We start from the raw sequence: 17,448 nt of genomic DNA, 5'->3' as shown, positions 1-17,448 counted from the left end.
CAGCCACAGACTCATCACATTTCAGTCTTAGCATTTACTTCCTTCACACCTCATTCTTGAAACCGAGTGCCAGGAAACTCAACAGGAAATAACACTGATGGAGAAGATGCTGTTGGAGCTGCCTGGGAAAAATACGTGCCTCAGAAGACTAGGAGATGCTGTGAGTGTGAGCAGCAGAGGGCAGCCAGCTGGCTCCCTGCCAGCCCAACAGCTTCTGGAGCAGGTGCCCAGGTTGCTGCCCAAGTCCTTCACACGGGTGGGGGCAGGGCTTGCACCTCCTCCAGGCATTCATCATAGGTCTCCTGGTACTCCTCGTGGGGCTTGACCATTATCACGCAGGTGGGGCGCTTGGAGCCTGCAGCTGCACCCAGGTCCTGCAGAGGAAAAAGGGCTGTTTGGAAAAAAGGCCGCACAACCTGTATGCCAAGGAGTCACAAACTTATGACCCACCGGCCTAATTGCTATTCGGTCAGCAACGTATTTTAAAACAGTTAAAATTGCTTGCCATCATTTAAACTCAGCAAACTTTCAAGTAGTCCAGCAACACTGGGCCTACATTCCCACATGGCAACTGTGTAAGGGCTCCAGCCCAGCAGGGGCTGTCCCCTTAGGCAGTTTCCTGCCATCCCCCACTCCCTGTGCCCCAGACCTGGCTCCTGCTATGTGAGGATGAGCCAGATCCCTAAAACACCTTCTAAAGCACTGCACCCACCTAACAGGACGAACAAGGGTGCAGCCTGTTTGTTGACAGAGCATGTCCACATACTGTATACTTTGTTTCATTCTTACAGGCCACAGAGGAGGGGATTCCCATTTTACAAGGAAACATAAGTGCTGAGAGATAACTTACCAGCATTCCCCTACTTAGGAAGCAGCTGAATCAAGAATCCACACAGACCTATCTTAACTCCAAAGTTCACTCTTTCCACTATGGACTGCTGCTGAGACCCCATCCCAGACCCTCTCCTCTAGTGCTGACCAAGATCAGAGCTGAGGGTGCGCCTTACCGTCTTAGAAGGGATATAGACATAGGGCAAATTCCGGTCCTCACACATAACTGGGAGATGGCAGTATACCTCAATGGGCAACGTGTCTCCTGCCAAAACCATGATCCTGAAATGACAGAAACAGTCATTCCTAGCTTGTTCATTCCCTCTTTCTTTAAAAAATATATACTTTATTATTATTATTTTATTTTTTTACAGAGAGGAAGGGAGAAGGATAGAGAGAAACATCGATGAGAGAGAAACATCAATCAGCTGCCTCCTGCACACCTCCTACTGGGGATGTGCCCACAACCAAGGTACATGCCCTTGACCGGAATCGAACCTGGGACCCTTCAGTCCGCAGGCCGACGCTCTATCCACTGAGCCAAACCAGCCAGGGCTGTTCATTCCCTCTTTTAATTGAAAGTCCACCTCTGGACTGGGACAGAGATAAGATGGCTCCTGCCCTCAAGGAGTTATTAATGTGGGTCGCCCAACCTCTGAAAGAGTGCAAATCTGTGTTTGGTGACTGTGTTCCTCTGGGGAGGCAACCTCTATTTCTTGGCAACAAATGCCACCAAGTGTGGCAAGTGGTATCGTACTGGGACAGATGAAGGACGGGAGGGACCCCAAGGAGTAAGAGCTCAACTCTCTTTGGAGTCAAAAAAGGAGTCAGGAGGCCACACTTGAACAAAAAGCTGAATGATGACTGTCAGGAAGCCCATGGAGCAGCAGGGGGCAGAAAAAACATTTAAAGAGGAGAATCAAAATGGCACCGGATATGCAGAGGCAGGCTGATGGCAGCCTGGGATGGCTTTGAAATCCAGAATGGGGATGGGTAGAAGGAAGAGAATCAAAATGGCACCAGATATACAGAGGCAGGCGGATGGCAGCCTGGGATGGCTTTGGAATCCAGAATGGGGATGGGCAGACAAGAAGGCTAGAAAGATTGGCAAGGGCCAGACCCAAGGACCTTGAGTGCCAGACTAAGCATGGGCCTTGAATGACAGGGAACCAATGAAGGCTTGGCAGAGAATCCTCGGCTGGGGCTCCTAGCTGGCAAAGTGCCAGGCTTTGGTAAGGCCCTCAGGAGCCCGGAAAACACAGAAGCAAGAGTCTGTGAGATGCAAACAGCTGGAAAGAACTTTTGGTTTAAAGTACTGGGTCCAGCCAAAACCGGTTTGGCTCAGTGGATAGAGCGTCAGCCTGCGGACTGAAAGGTCCCAGGTTTGATTCCGGTCAAGGGCATATACCTTGGTTGCGGGCACATCCCCGGTAGGGGGTGTGCAGGAGGCAGCTGGTCGATGTTTCTCTCTCATCAATGTTTCTAATTCTCTATCCCTCTCCCTTCCTCTCTGTAAGAAATCAATAAAATATATTAAAAACAAATAAAGTACTGGGTCCATATTCCTAGTTTTCCTTTTGCCTCTTGGACTCTCCTCCTTTGCAGGCGCCTTTTCTTTGAATAGCTTTTATTTATTTATTTATTTATAAATATATTTTATTGATTTTTCACAGAGAGGAAGGGAGAGGGATAGAGAGTTAAAAACATCGATCAGCTGCCTCCTGCACACCCCCTACTGGGGACGTGCCCGCAACCAAGGTACATGCCCTTGACCGGAATCGAACCTGGGACCTTTCAGTCCGCAGGCCGACGCTCTATCCACTGAGCAAAACCGGTTTCGGCGCTTTTATTTATTTTTATTGATTTCAGAGAGCGAGGGAGAGGGGGAGAGAGAGGGAGAGGGAGAGAGAGAGAAAGAGAGAGAGGGAAACATCAATGATGAGAATCATTGATCAGCTGCCTCCTGCACATCCCCTACTGGGGATCGAACCTGCAACCCAGGCATGTACCCCGACCAGAATTGAACCATGACCTCCTGGTTCATAGGTCAACATTCAACCACTAAGCCACAACAGCCAGGCTGAACAGCTTTTAAATGTTGATGCTCCACCCTAGCTGGTTTGGCTCAGTGGATAGAGCGTCAGCCTGCAGACTGAAGGGACCTGGGTTTGATTTTGGTCAAGGGCACATGCTGAGGTTTCAGGCTTGATCCCTAGTAGGGGGTGTGCAGGAGGCAGCCAATCAATGATTCTCCCTCATCATTGATGTTTCTATCTCTCTCTCCCTCTCCCTTCTTCTCTGAAATCAATAAAAATATATTAAAAAAATAAATGCTGGTGCTCCTCATAGCCTGGTCCTTGGCTGCCCTCTCAGTACCTTCTTGCTGACTCCATCCATGGTCATGGCATCAAGTTCCATCTACTAGTATGTCCTGACAACTCCCAAATTTATTCTCTCCAGCCTGGCCCTCTCTCTTTCAAGTTTGTAGCCCATATGGCCATCTCTCTATGCTGGGGAGAGGGGTCACGAGTCTAAAAGATACCTCAAAAATCAAACTCATAATCTTCCCACACAAACCCAGCCCTTTTGTCTAAAATCAAACTCATAATCTTCCCACACAAACCCAGCCCTTCCCCAACAGTTCACTATCTCAGTGTGGGCCCTTTGTCCTTTCAAATGGAACCCACACCCCCTCACTCCATGTCCAAAAGTCCTCTCAGGTATAAGCACTTTAATTCCCTCCATCTCCAACCTAACCAAAATAACCTTCATCTCTTCTAGACTACAGTACCCTATATCAGTGTCCCCATCTACTTTTGAGCCTGATCCTATTCAAAGTTGATGCTCCCTGGCTTTAATCCTCAATGCCCTTCCAAAACTCTGAGTACAAAAACTAAACTTACCATGGTTTACAAAGCTCCATGAGAAGGGAGCACTTCTGCCCACCACTACCCTCTCCTGCCTTGGGACCTGCTTTCTTCTGGCAAAGCCCCTCTCCTCCAAACCAATTCCTGTATCTTCAGATCTCAGCTACCCCCACCTAGGTCAAACTCCCCATTGAGCATCAAATCTCCCCAGCAATTTATCTCCTGAGAACCTACAAGGCACAAGACACTCCTGGGGATAAAGTGGGGTATGGCTTTACCCTATTCCCATAGAGCTTACATGGAATAAAAATGATGAGTTTCAGATTGTGATAAATGCCAGGAAAGAAAGATGTAGGGTAATGAAGTCTCTCACTGCATCCTATACTTTTCCTTCATAGCTATTACAACTTTGCATTTTGAATGTGACTATTTGATTAAAGGAATTGTCTCCCCATAGTACAGTGCCTAAAAAGAGTAGACACTAAAATAGTCGCTGAATGAAAGAAGGTGGGGTCTACCCTAACACATTTAGTTTATTCGATTTGCTTCCTCTGGAATTCATTTTCCCGTGGTGTCCCTTAGCGCTAGGGTAATTGAAGTGAGGGTTTGTTGAAGGGAATTTACTGTCTGCTTGATTATCTTCTAGTAGAATCAGAGTACTTTTACCGAACACCTACTAAAATAGTAAGGATACCTTCATTACCGTTTCAAGTGCAAAATCCAGCAGGAGGGGGTTCTTACCCTTTCTCGCCTTTGTTGACAAACTTCTGAACCTCCTTCACTCCGCGCCAAATCTGCTTCTGTTTCACGGCTGCAATGACATAAGTCAGTTGCGGGGAGGGGAGCGGGCCTCGTCCAGCAACCCGCACCCTCACCGGCCACCGCAGCCCACCGCACCTTTCTTGATGCATTTGTAGAGTTTCCGAGTGAGGCGGCGAGAAGCCAGGGGCTGTGCGATGGGGTTCAGATTCACCAACAGCTCCTGGTAAGTGCGCTCCCCGGAGCAAGCCTCCGCCTGAGCCTCCCGCCCCTCGGGATCTCCCTTTATTTTGGTCATCGCGGAGGCAGCGGCAGCGGCAGCGGCAGCGGCAGCGGCAGCGGCAGCGGCAGCGGCAGCGGCAGCGGCAGCGGCAGCGGCAGCGGCAGCGGCAGCGGCAAGGATTCCCCAGTACAAGATCCACGCGGCCCGCGCTGCAGGAATCACTTCCGGATCACAGCTCTGGGGAAACCCACAGAACATCACAGCCAATTAGGAAAGGAGGTCTCGGACTCAGACCAATCGTTGACGCTCAGCCCCTTATATACAAAGCTTGGGGGCGGAGTCTAGGCCGAAGGGGCGGGGCCGAGCACCGCGGGCCTGGAGGGAACCTGAGGCTCCGAGCTGAGCCCGGATGGAGGCGGGGCCCTGCGGGAGGCGGGGACGCAGGGGCGGGACTTGGGAATCCGCTTGGGCTGGTGGGAGTTCGGCCTCACCAGGACTCCCAGGGAGCACGAGCACGTCTGAGGGGACGTGATCGTTGCAAAAACCTCCGAGTCTGCGACTCGGAAGCTAGAATGCGAAGTCAGCCCATTGCGGTTCCAAATCGCCTCAGAATCTGCCCCCTCAGGTGGACAGTGCGCAGCCGGGCAGGTCCCCGGTCCTGAGCTGGTCCTGGGTGTTGTGTCCCCGGTGCCAAGGTGCAGGTAAAGCCTGACGCCGCTAACGGTTTTCTTGGTTCTCGCACCATGTCTAACACTCTCTCTTTCCTGGCAAGCGATGGATGCCCCACTCGCTGAAGCGCCTCGGACTGGACGCCGTTCCCCAGGGAGCCCGTGGCCCGCTCCTTCTTCCCGCGGGGATCTGCTCAAGGTTACCCACGGGAGGGGGTCCCCTGATGACCACCTTCTCTAAAATGACAGACCTCTCCCCGCCGCCGCCTCTCCCTAACCCTTATTCCTTGTAGTTCCCACTGCGGCCTGGTATCACGCACAGAGGACACCATGGAGACAGCAGAGTGAGGAGGAAACCTGCGCGGACACTGTGGGTACCGCACTCCAGGGTGTGGGGGGACAGCCCTGAGTCGGCCTCCAGTTTGCAGTGATTATAGAGGATTAATGGACAGTGACACTAGGGAGGTCAGCAGGCCTAGACTGGACTGGGGTGGATCTTAATATCTCCAACTTATTTCTCCCACTGTGTCTTGGAACACTGCATGGAAATTAATTAGGTAATTGCTACAAATTAATTGCCTTTGATTATGGGATGGACGGCCTGCCTTTTTTGTGGTGGTAGAGCAGGCCTGTATGTGGGACTTCAGAAGTCTGCAGGTGGCGTGGAACACAGTTAAGCCAACTTAAAAACTGACCTTTTGAAATGTGACTTTTTGCAACAGCATTGTTGGACCTGGAGATTATTATGCTAAGTAAAACAAGCCAGTCGGAGAAAGACAAATACCACGTGATCTCACTTATATATGGAATCTAATGAACAAAATAAACTGAAGAACAAAATAGAAACAGAGGCATGGATACATGGAACAGACTGACAGCTGTCAGAGGGGAAGGGGTTGGGGGTCTGGATGAAAGAAGGTGACTGGATCAGCCAAAGAACATAGCCCTTGAACACAGACAACAGTATGATGATAGCCAAAGGGCAGGGGGATAGGGATAGGTGGAGGTGGGTAAGTGGGGGGAAATGGGGGTGGAAAGAGGCCTTGCATGGGTGACGAACACATAATGCAGTGTGCAGATGAGGTTTTATTGAATTCTACACTTGAAACCTGTATGGTTTTGCAAACCAATCTAATTCCAATAAATTCAATAAAAAGACAAAACCAAAAAAAATTGACATTTTAACTCTGTAACCAGTCATTAAGTTGAAAAATCGATTTTTAAAATTTAGTATTTTAATAAGAAGTAGGTTATAAAAAAAGTTAAGGAAATAAAAATAAATATTTTGAGGATGAGCAAAAAAAAAAAAAAAAGAAGTAGGTTATAATTCATTCTAACCTTAGACCCAAACTAATTTCACAAATAGGAAAATATATCAATTGAAAAATGAAAATATGTTATATAAGCAATAAAAAATAATTTGAGCCCTAGCTGGTTTGCTCAATGGATAGAGCGTTGGCCTGGGGACTGAAGGGTCCCAGTTTAGATTCCGGTCAAGGGCACATGCCCAGGTTGCAGGCTCAATCCCCAGCAGGGGGTGTGCAGGAGGCAGTTGACCAATGATTCTCTCTCATTTTTTTTTTTTAAAAAAAAATATTTTTATTGATTTTTTACAGAGAAGAAGGGAGAGGGATGGAGAGTTAGAAACATCGATCAGCTGCCTCCTGCACACCCCTTACTGGGGATGTGCCCGCAACCAAGGTACATGCCCTTGACTGGAATCGAACCTGGGACCCTTCAGTCTTCAGGTCGACACTCTATCCACTGAGCCAAACCAGTCAGGGCTTCTCTCTTATTATTGATGTTTCTATCTCTCTCTCCCTCTTCCTTCCTCTCTGAAATCAATAAAATACATTTAAAAATAATTTAAAAAATAATTTGAAAGTGAACACACTTTATATGTACCGTGTAACCAAAAATTGACTTTTTAAATGTTTTTCCTTTGGAATTTCTTGAGAAAAGACGGCCCTTCCTGCCATTTAGGACCAGCATTAGGACTGGTGGTTACTGTCAGTCTTGCCTGACTGCTCACTCCAAGCCCCTTCCCCCTTCTTCCTCCCCTAGGTCCTGTGGTGGCAGTTCTGGCCCTCCCTGGGAAGCCAAGTGCCTCTGAGCACACAGCTGGCAGGGCTCTGCTGCAGGGTGCTTTTCTGCTCCTCTTTCTGAGTGGTGTTCTTGTGAACATTTTCTGTATTATAGGACAGATGACAATGTGCCAGGGTCCCAAAAGGGAGAGGTGCTGCCAGATGTGTGCATATAGCAGGAGGAAATATGTACAGCAGAGAATTTCTTCCCAGGGAAACCCGACTCAAGCAAATGTGTGACCGACCTCATCCCTCAGTTTTGAAGCCCTCTCAGTTCTTATAAGAAGGAGGAAGGAATAATGTTTATGTGCCAAGCTCATTACATGTGATATTTCATCCATTGCTCTCAAAGAATACTCTCATTATTTCCTGAGGCTTACAAAGGTGAATAGCTCCATCCATCTCACACAAAGCTGGATTTGAACCCAGGTCTGTTAATCTCCAAGCTTGTGCTCTGTTCATAACCTGTGACTTGGCGTTAGACCTCAGCTCAAAGGTCATGAAACATGGCTGGATAGTGAAAGTGTAGGAACCTTGGCCTGGCCAGGTCACAAGTGTCAGTTTTTTTAGATAATGCAGTGCCAAGAGCAAATATGTCCATAGTAAACCACATTATGTATTTCTAACACCAGTCCTACAGATCTGTGCCAGATCCAACGTGGTTTATGTGGTGTAGGTATATTTTCACTTGGCATAATATTTTTAAGGTTCATCCACGCTCAGTACTCATTATTACATGACATTCCATTGTATGACATACCACATTTTATCCATTCATTTGTTGATGGACACTTGGGTTGTCTCCAGCTTTTGATTCTTATGAATAGTGCTGCTATGAACATTCACAACAAGTTTTCATGTGTGCATATGTTCTCAAGCATGTCAAGCTCACGGTCGGTGGGCTGCATGCTTGCTGGTCGCGAGTTTGACATGCTTGCTTAGATTCTCTTGGGTATGTACCTTGACATAGATTGTATGTAAAATGGTAACACTATGTTACCTTTAGGGGGAACTGCCAGGCTGTTTTTCCAAAGTGGTTGTACCATTTTATATTTCTACCAGCAGTGTCCAATATTTCTACATTCTCACCAATATTTGCAGTTACCCGACTTTTTCATTACTATACAGTAATCCTAGTAGGTGTGAAGTAGTATTTCATTGTGGTTTTGATTTGGATTTTTCTAATAGCTAATGATGCTGTGCAACTTTTCTGTGCTTATTGCCTATTTGCATATCTTTGGAGAAATGTCTGTTCAGATCCTTTGACCATTTTTTAATTGAGGGTGAGCTTTTTAATTGAATTTTATCAAGCTAGATGCATACTCTAGGAGCTGATTTTAAGTAGAAGAGAAAAATAAAATTATATATAGTTTATGCAATTTATTGGAAATCTGTTTTAATTCATTCCTAGGCGAGTTATGTCAGTATTGTATGGCAGTATTAGTCAAGTTGCTCTTCCCTATTATGTCCGCCTAGTTTTATTAGCAGCAATTGGTGTCTCCCCAAAACTGAATTCTGACTTTCGGGCCAGATTCTAAGGAGAGAGGGACCATCAAGTGGTGGATGGAACTCTCTCCTCCAGCACAACTGCTTGGGACATACCTTACTATGTAAAACTGAGAGCTTAGAAAAGTCACTTCAGAAAAATGTGGTGGTTTTTTTTTTAGTGTATTTATTGATTTGATAGAGAGGAAGGGGATGTGTGTGTGAGTGTGTGAGTGTGTGTGTGAGAGAGAGAAAGAGAGCGAGAGAGAGAGCGAGAGAGAGAGAGAGAGAGAGAGAGAGAAAGAAACGCTGATTTGTTGTTCCATTTACTTATGCGTTCATTGGTTGATTCTTTTTTTTTTTCTTTCTTTTAAATTGATTTCAGAGATGAAGGGAGAGGGAGAGAGAGAGATAGAAACATCAATGATGAGAGAGAATTATTGATTGGCTGCCTCTTGCATGCCCCACACTGGGGATCAAGCCCACAACCCCAGTATATGCTCTGACAGGGAATGGAACCGTGACCTCCTGGTTCATAGGTCGACACTCAACCACTGAGCTACGCTGGCCGGGCCAGAAAGTCAATCTTAGAAGGAACATTTCCCCAGGAGGAAAAGAAGGCAGGAGGTGACAAAGGAAAATGGGTGGGCCAGGCGCTATAGCACAGAGTCTATGCCGTAGACCGAGACCAGCATAAATCAGCAGGTGATCTGGCTGACCTGGGCGGGGCAGGGGAGGGGGGGGCGGGGAGGGGCGGGGGAGAGGATGACTGGAGCTCGTTCTGGAAAGGCAGAAGCCAGCAGAAGGACTTAGGCGAGGTGGGAGGGGTTGTGCCTGGGAGGAAGCTCTGCCGAGTTGGGGAGTAGGCAGGATTAAGGTGTGGGGTGTCGGAATTGAGGAGGCTTTTTATCATGGGGGTCGAGGGGAAAGAAAGGAATGGATCTGAACATCTGGCCCACGCCTCACTAGGCCAGTCAGAAGTATTTGTCTGGACCTACATCCAGGTCCAGCTGATCCTAACTTGGAGGGACCCAACCCTGCGCGTGCGCAGATCGCCCCGAGGGCGTGCCGGAAGTACTACGGTCGGGTCTGGAGACCGAGCCGCAGGGCTGAGGACCTCGTGGCACTGCTGGCGGGGCGTGGGTCTCATCTTGCAGGAAACAGGATTTGGTGAGGCCGGGAGGGAGGAAGTTATTCTAGGCAGATGGAGGTTTGCGCTGCCAAAGTGATCTAGAAGCCGCGGATGTGGGGCTCCGGCCGGTGGAGGCGGAGGTTGCTCAGGATGCTGGGAGAAGGCGACTGGTGGGGCTGCCGCTGGAGGAGATACTGAGTCTGGTGAGGGGGCTCGGTGGGTAGGTGCTGCAGCCGGAGGTGTAAAGCAAGGGACAGTGGCAACCAGTGAATGACTGACCAGCTCGTGGCCTGTGCCGGCTTTTCACCCTCTTTACACCCATTTGAGTGCTGTCCCGATTTTCAGTGAAGAAAATTGAGGCTCAAAAAGGGGAAATGGCTTGTTCTAAATCTCAGAGACGCCTGGCAGCTGGGATTTGCGTTGGGCCTCTTGATTCCAAAGCCAAATCTGGAGCTCCTGTATTGGAGTTTAGGGAGACCTGATGGTCTAGAACAGGGCAGGGCAACTTTTCCTACACAGGATCAGATGGTATTTTCTGCTGTGTGAACCAAGAGGCAAAATCGAGGGTATTATGGAGGTAAGTACGTAATATAAGAAGAGATAAAACATATCTATACATTTTTATTGACAGAATTAAAAACTTTATTTTTAAAGACACTAAATTTGAATTTCCTAGAATTTATAAGTCATTAAATAGTATTCTTTAAAAACCAGTCTTTGTTTGAGGGTCATACAAAACCAGACAACTGGCCAGATTTGGGCCATGGGCCATAGTTTGCCAATCCCTGGATTAGATCTGTGCTGTCCAAGCTAGTGGTCACTGGCCACATGTGGCTACTGAGCCCTTGAAAATTACCTGGTCCGGAGCGCATTTGAGATCTTGCTTCCCGGAATGTCATCAGTTTAGCTCAAATAAACTCATAGAAAAATAAAGTATCTGGTCCAAATTGAGATGTGCTGTAAGTGTAAAATCCATGCTGGGTTTCAAAGGTAGTCCAAAAAAAACAAGTAAAATAATTTTCTGTGTTGATTGCATTTGAGATTGTAAGATTTTGGATAGATTCAACTAAATAAAATGTTTTATCAAAGTTAATTTCACCTGTTTTTTTATACCTTTTTACTAATTGTCTAATACTCTTTTTTTTTTTTTTCCTAACTCTCTTAATGTGGCTATTAGGAAATGTTATACACGTGTTTGCATTTGTGGCTTGCATTATATCGTATTTCTGTTGTGTAGTCCTGCTCGGGACTGAAGCTTGGGGGTGCTGGTATTAGAAGGTAGGGCCTCTGGGAGACGATTAGGTCACGAGGATGGAACCCTCCTGAATGAGATTAGTGCCCTCATAAGAGGGACCCAGAGAGCTCCCTCACTCCTTCCACCACGTAAGGACACAGCAAGAAGACAGCTGTCCATGAACCAGGAAGCAGGCTCTTACTAGACACTAGGCCTGCCAATGCCTTGATTTTGGACTTTTCAGGCTCCAGAACTGTGAGAAATAAAATGTTTGTTTATAAGCCACTCAGTCTTTTAAGTATTTTGTTATAGCAGCTTGAATAGAATAAAACTCTCCCTTTCTGTGCTCTTTGGTTTCCTTCTCTGTTAATGAGGGGTTTGAGCTTGATCTTTGAAAGCGATCATCTCTTACATTAGAAGAAATGGACAAAAGAAGGCCATGCCTGTGGAGGCAGGTTCACCAGGAAATGAGAGGCTGTCACCTATGGTGGGATTGTTTTCTCCTTGAGAGAGGCAGACAGTATCTGCCTACCACTTTTCTTGCCCGGACGAGCATTCAAGGCCATCCACTGGGTGGTTATGGTCCAACTTTCCAGCCTTAGTGCGTCCCTTGCCCTTTGCATGGAGTTGGGATTGTAGCCACACATGGATGCAGTTCTGCCTTCTCCTCCTTAATGTCTCATATTGACCCTCTTTTCCATCCCCACCCTTGGACTATTGCTGTCCCAGTACTCACTGACTTCCTGTTTCTGGTGGATAAAAGGAATCCTTTGCTGTTGGCATGTAAAGCCCCTGCCCAATGGCACAGTCTCAGCTCCTGTGTATCATGTGGGGCTACTTACAGTTTCCCAAACAGTCTGCTTTCTCTGCCCAAACCCCCCTTTCCCCTGTCTCTGCCTGGAGGACCCCTCCCCCCGCCCCCATTTAGTCTTCATGGTGCCTGTCTGTTCTTGTGGGAAGTCTTATCCTTCCTACCCACCTCCCTAGCTTGGTTCAGTGCCTCCCACATGTCCCTGCCTCCTGTGCTTCTCTGCTATAGCATTCATCTCACCATTTGGAAAGTATGTTCAGCTCCCAGGGCAGAGTGGCCTCTGATGGTGGAGGCCAGCATATTACCCAGGACAAGTGCTTGGTGACGTTCCCTGAAAGGCTGCCTGACTGAAGGAAAGCTTTCCTCTAGGGTGTCCCTTCATTGTCATTAACATGCCGTTGTTGAAAGCCTATTGTGGTGAAGACTGGGCACCTAACCTGTTTTTGCCTTCCTTATGGAAGCAGCTAAGCTTATTTCTTAGTGTCCCTTGTAGGTGAGGCTACATGACAGAGTTCTCGCCAGTGGAATGTGAGTGGAAGTTGAGTGTGCCCCTTCCAGGCCTGGACCATGGAGACTCCCACACTGGTTCCTCCCCAAGTTTCCTCTGCAGATGACAAGGCCCAAGGGGATGGTAGAGCCACAAAATGGAAGGGCCTGGGTCCTTAAATAATCATGTGGAAGTGAGTCGCTTCTCGCCTGAACACCTACCCTGGATTGTTAATCTGTAAGAAACAATCTTCTACAGTGTTTACCTCTGCTTGGTACCACAGTGTAGCCACCCTGACTGATATTCCTGTCATCCAAACCTGAGTGCAGGTGACAGAGTAATGAAGGCACATTCTGGGCTAGATGGCAGACCGAATCGGGGAGGTGAGGGAGAGAGGCTGACACAGCTATGTTCCTGGCCTGCACAGGTGGGTAGATGGTAGAGGCATTCTCTGGCCAAAAACACCAGCAGAGGGTCAGGGCTTAGGGGAATGTCATGTGTTCCATTTGGGATATGCTGAGGTTGAGGTGCCTTGGTGATAGTTCAGTAGAGATATTTATGCCTGAGAGTTCAGAGTTCAGAAAATAGTCTTTCCAAATGGGTGTGGACATGCCAATAGCAGTTGAAACCAAGGTGTGAATAAATGAGTGAATAGACCGAATTGTTCCATAACCAGAAAATGAGGCCCTAAAGCATCAACTAAAGAGCCTCCAGGGCTGATATTTTGAGGAGGCACTGCTGCCTCTCAGAGGAACTGGGCATTTCTATTTTATAGGCTTTTCTGCTACTGGTCTTCAGCAGTGGGCCCTAAATCTGTTCCTACCCCAATTCCCAGTGCCCAGAATGCTATATATATAAAAGTGAGACTCCAACCCCAGGGGCCTGGGAATGTGAAGTTTTAAAAGCTATGAAGTGGATTGTGACTTGAAACCAAACTGAGCCCCTCTTTGTGCCCTGTCCACTGTATGAAGCCTTGCGGGCTCCTGAGGAGACTGGGAGGATCAGGTCTGTACGTGAAGCACATATTCCATTGAGATCTGATTCCAGAAGGGTGTCCTGGGCATCTCTGATTTGCCTTTGTTGGGCAGAGGCTGCCTCTGAGACTCAAGCTGGGCACAGGTGGCTGTCATAAGAATGTGAACTTGGGGTTGGGGGGCGGGACACCAGCGGCTAGAGCTTTTTCTTCACTTCCAAGTCTGTTTTGAGAATTGATTTGAGACATAGTAGGGGGAAGCTCAGCAGAGGAGGAGTCTTCCCTTGGATGCTTCTATTTGTTAGTGCTGGTACTAGTCTTAGTACCTCTCATTTCTGCCTGCTACCTGCCAGGCACTTGGCACACATTCTCGGATCCCTGCAGCAGTGCTGAGAGGCAGGTGTTGTCATCCCTGTTTGAAAGATGGAGAAGCTGAGCTTCATGGGGCCTAGTTAGGGACTGACACCTCAGATGCTTTCCACCAATGAAAATGAATTTAGGGGCCCAGGAGTAAGATGACAGGACCTGGTGGGGGCTGGGGTGAACTGGATGGCACCTGTCCCATCCAGCTTCTGTGGATATGTGTGACTATGTCATCTAACAATTTTCCGAAAGTAAGTGGAAATAGAACATTTTTTTTAGAAATACTATACTTCATAAATGTTGGTAAATAATTTCTTAAGATGTTGAAAATGCTGTGTAGGGCAAGCAAGCACATCTGAGCCAGATTTGGCCCATAAGGAACCACTTAGTAACCCTAGGTCAAGAGATCTTTTATTCATTCTGCAGGTATTGAGGTGCCCTGGAGGTGCCAGGGTCAAGGGGACAGACCTAATGCAGGAACTCATTGAGCTCATGGTTGGTATCAATACTGTGTGGTCCCTACTCTGAGAGGGACACTTCCTTGGGGCATCACAGGCCACTTCCTGGAGGAAGCAGAAGTCCGATGGACGTTGTATTAGTCAGGTAGGGCTGCTGTAACAAAGCACCACCAGCTGGGTGGCATACAACAACAGAAATTTAGAGTTTGGAGGCCAAAAGTCCAAAATCAAGGTGTTGGCAGGGCCACTCCCTCTGCAGGCTCTGGTGGGGAGCCTCTCTCCTAGCTTCTGGTGTGGCTGGCAATCCTTGGTGTTGGTTGGTGCTATGGACTCAAAAATCATATATTGAGCCCCAGCTGGTTTGGCTCAGTGGATAGAGTGTCCACCTGCGGCCTGAAGAGTCCCGGGTTAGATTCCGGTCAAGGGCACATGCCTGGGTTTCGGGCTCGATCCCCTGTAGGGGGGATGCAGGAGGCAGCCAATCAATGATTCTCTCTCATCATTGATGTTTCTATCTCTCTCTCCCTCTCCCTTCCTCTCTGAAAATCAGTAAAAATATATTTAAAAAAAAAATCATATGTTGAAACTCAATCTCCAAGGTAATGGTGTTTGGAAGTCAGGCCTTTGGGAGGCAATTAAGTTTAGATGAGGTCATGGGTGTAGGGCCTCATGTTGCAATTAGTGAGTTTATGAGAAGAGACCAGAGCCTAACCGGTTTGGCTCAGTGGACAGAGTGTCGGCTTGCGGACTGAAGGGTCCCAGGTTCGATTCCAGTCAAGGGCATGTATGTCCCCAGTGGGGCGTGTGCAGGAGGCAGCTGATTGATGTTTCTCTCTCATCGATGTTTCTGACTCTCTATCCCTCTCCCTTCCTCTCTGTAAGAAAATCAATAAAATATATTTAAGAAAAAGATATCAGAGAAAGCTCCCTTCTCTTTCCTCTCTGTCAGGTGAGGACACAGTGTAAAGATGGCCATATGCAAACTAGGAAACAGGTTCTCACCAGACACCAGATCTGCCAGTGCCTTGATCTTGGACTTCCCAGCTTCTAGAACTGTGAGAAAAAGTAAATGTTTGTTGTTTAAGTTACCCGGTCTGTGGTAATCTGTACTAGCAGCCTGAATTGACCAAGACATGTGGACACATCACTCCAATCTCTGCCTCTGTCATTACATGCCATTACATGCCATTTTCCTTGTGTATGGCTATGGGTATCTTTTCTTCTTATAAGGCACCAGTTTAAGGGCCCACCAACTCCAGTTTGACCTCACCTTAACTTGATTACATCTGCAAAGATCCTGTTTCCAAATAAGGTCATATGCATTGGTACTAGGGGTTAGGACTTGAACATATTTTTGGAAGGGACACAGTTCAACCCACACATATATGTAGAGTAGGCAGGTGAAACTTGGGGAAAAGTATTCCAGGTAGAGGGAACAGCAGGTGCAAAGGTACTTCCAGAAGGGTGCAGGTGAGTTCTAGGAAATAAATCAGCACAGCCAGAGTGAAGAGTGGGCATAAGGTGTGGCTGAGGTGGCTCATGCTAGGCCTCATAAGTCCAGTGGAGTGGTTAGTCTTGACTAGGCTGCAACTAGAGATAAACCCCCAGTCTTAGTAGCTTGACAGTACAGATTCCTTCCTTGCTCATGGCAAGTGTGACATGGGTTGAGCAGCTCTCCATAATGTAGCTCTACCATCAGAATACGTGGTCTCCAGGGGAAGGGAGGTCTGGGGGAGGCTGGCCTCTATGCCCAGGCCCAGAAGTGACCCTTCCACTCACAGACCACACAGCAAGGAGGTATTTGGGCAGGGCATGGGTTTCTGTGACCCCTAACTGGCTCTCTCACCCCTCTCATATTCAGGGTTAGGATTTCATTCTCAGAGTGGTGGGAAGCCAGCCAGGGTTTTCATACAGTGTGACAAGATCTGATTTGCGTTTTAAAAAGTTTCCTCCGGCTGGAGCCAGAGTTAGCCCTGAAGTGGAGGAGCTGGAGCTCGGGGAACTGAGTGGGCAGTGGCTTGTGTGGGAGTTGGCCACTGCAGTCACGTCATATTTGTAGTTAACTCCTGCAATTTCCACTTTGCAGGCTCAGCCAAAAAAAAAAAAAAAAAAGATTGTGAGAAAAATGAATTCATGTAATTTTAAAAACTTTGAAAATGTATTTTGTGCCTGTCCTCTTTATTCTAGACCAGTGATGGGCAACCTTTTGAGCTTGGTGTGTCAAACTTCGCCAAAAAACTGAGCATAACTCGGGTAGTGTGTCACTTTGAGGAAAAAACATTATTTCGCAAATGTTTCATCCTCAGGAGCAGCAAATGTTTCATCCTCGGCATGCGGCCGCCTCAGCGGCCGCGTGTCATCAGAAATGGCTACGCGTGTCAGTGCTGACACGCGTGTCATAGGTTCGCCATCACTGTTCTAGACTGATGATTGTACACATTTTTATACATATGTTGCCTGACAGCCTGGGCTCCTTGTTGATTTGAGAACCTCACTGTCATGGAAGAAGCCCTCTACTCTAGTTCTGTAGCTGGGACCCAATAATAAGAGTGGAGATCCTTGTGTCAAAGGGACTTTCTGCTTCTTCCAACATCCCAGTTCTCTGCCTCTGTCAGAAATACCCTTGAATGCAATATAAAAGTTTTCTGGGTGAAGACTGACCCCCACAGGTCTGCAGTTCTTTATAGTTTGTAAAGTATTTTCTAAGCCATTGCTTCATTTGAGCAGCAGAATTAAAGCTGACACAAGATCTCATTCAGACCAAGGAACTCAGGAGCTCAGAGACTCCTTGGCCTACAGTAGCCCGGAGCCCTGGAACAATATGGAGTTGGAAATGCTGGCTTTGTGGCCACAGTTTTAGATGTGTGATTTCAGCATTTTCCTCTATAAATTATGGATAAGTACACACAAGATTATTTTGAATCTCCAATAAAGCCATGTTGGTGAAAACATTTTGCAAACTTTGAAGCATGGTCTGAATGTTATCCTTAGACTTGACATGTTGTTGAAAGTGTTTCCCAGGTTGTGCTAAGAGAATCCAGGTGGACAGGGGCAGATTAAGTGAATTTGTGTT

At 47.4% G+C, this 17,448-nt stretch overlaps 1 protein-coding gene and 1 long non-coding RNA gene across 3 annotated transcripts; one reads left to right on the top strand and one right to left on the bottom strand.

Annotated features, from left to right (window-relative positions):
- Positions 1-14: 14 nt before the first annotated feature.
- Positions 15-4,943, bottom strand: NHP2 (NHP2 ribonucleoprotein). Of its 2 annotated transcripts, XM_054717770.1 has the most exons (5): positions 4,856-4,874; positions 4,596-4,771; positions 4,440-4,509; positions 1,008-1,113; positions 15-374 (listed from the first exon to the last, which is right to left on the bottom strand). In XM_054717770.1, exons 2-5 carry the CDS (start codon positions 4,753-4,755, stop codon positions 249-251), a joined length of 462 nt encoding a protein of 153 aa, XP_054573745.1. In that variant the 5' UTR covers positions 4,756-4,771; positions 4,856-4,874; the 3' UTR covers positions 15-248. The 2 variants fall into 2 exon arrangements, with proteins under 2 accessions (XP_054573745.1, XP_028005759.2); XM_028149958.2 differs by lacking the exon at positions 1,008-1,113 and having other exon boundaries at positions 253-374; positions 4,596-4,943.
- A 5,166-nt stretch (positions 4,944-10,109) lies between these two features.
- Positions 10,110-11,568, top strand: LOC129149333 (uncharacterized). Its single transcript, XR_008556253.1, has 2 exons — positions 10,110-10,626; positions 11,227-11,568. It is a non-coding gene; the product is annotated as an uncharacterized LOC129149333 (long non-coding RNA).
- Positions 11,569-17,448: the final 5,880 nt, after the last annotated feature.

This window comes from Eptesicus fuscus, chromosome 6 (genome assembly GCF_027574615.1).
Source record: "Eptesicus fuscus isolate TK198812 chromosome 6, DD_ASM_mEF_20220401, whole genome shotgun sequence".
Lineage (NCBI taxonomy): Eukaryota > Metazoa > Chordata > Mammalia > Chiroptera > Vespertilionidae > Eptesicus > Eptesicus fuscus.
The sequence above is the reverse complement of the archived record's forward strand: the minus strand, read 5'-3'. Positions and strand labels throughout refer to the sequence as shown.

Coding starts and splice junctions, on each gene's coding strand:
- NHP2 (XM_054717770.1), bottom strand. CDS start 4,755: ATGACCAAAATAAAGGGAGATCCCGAGGGGCGGGAGGCTCAGGCGGAG. Junction 4,510..4,595: donor CTACAAATGCATCAAGAAAG/GTGCGGTGGGCT, acceptor ATGTCATTGCAG/CCGTGAAACAGAAGCAGATT. Junction 1,114..4,439: donor GTCAACAAAGGCGAGAAAGG/GTAAGAACCCCC, acceptor CTGTCATTTCAG/GATCATGGTTTTGGCAGGAG.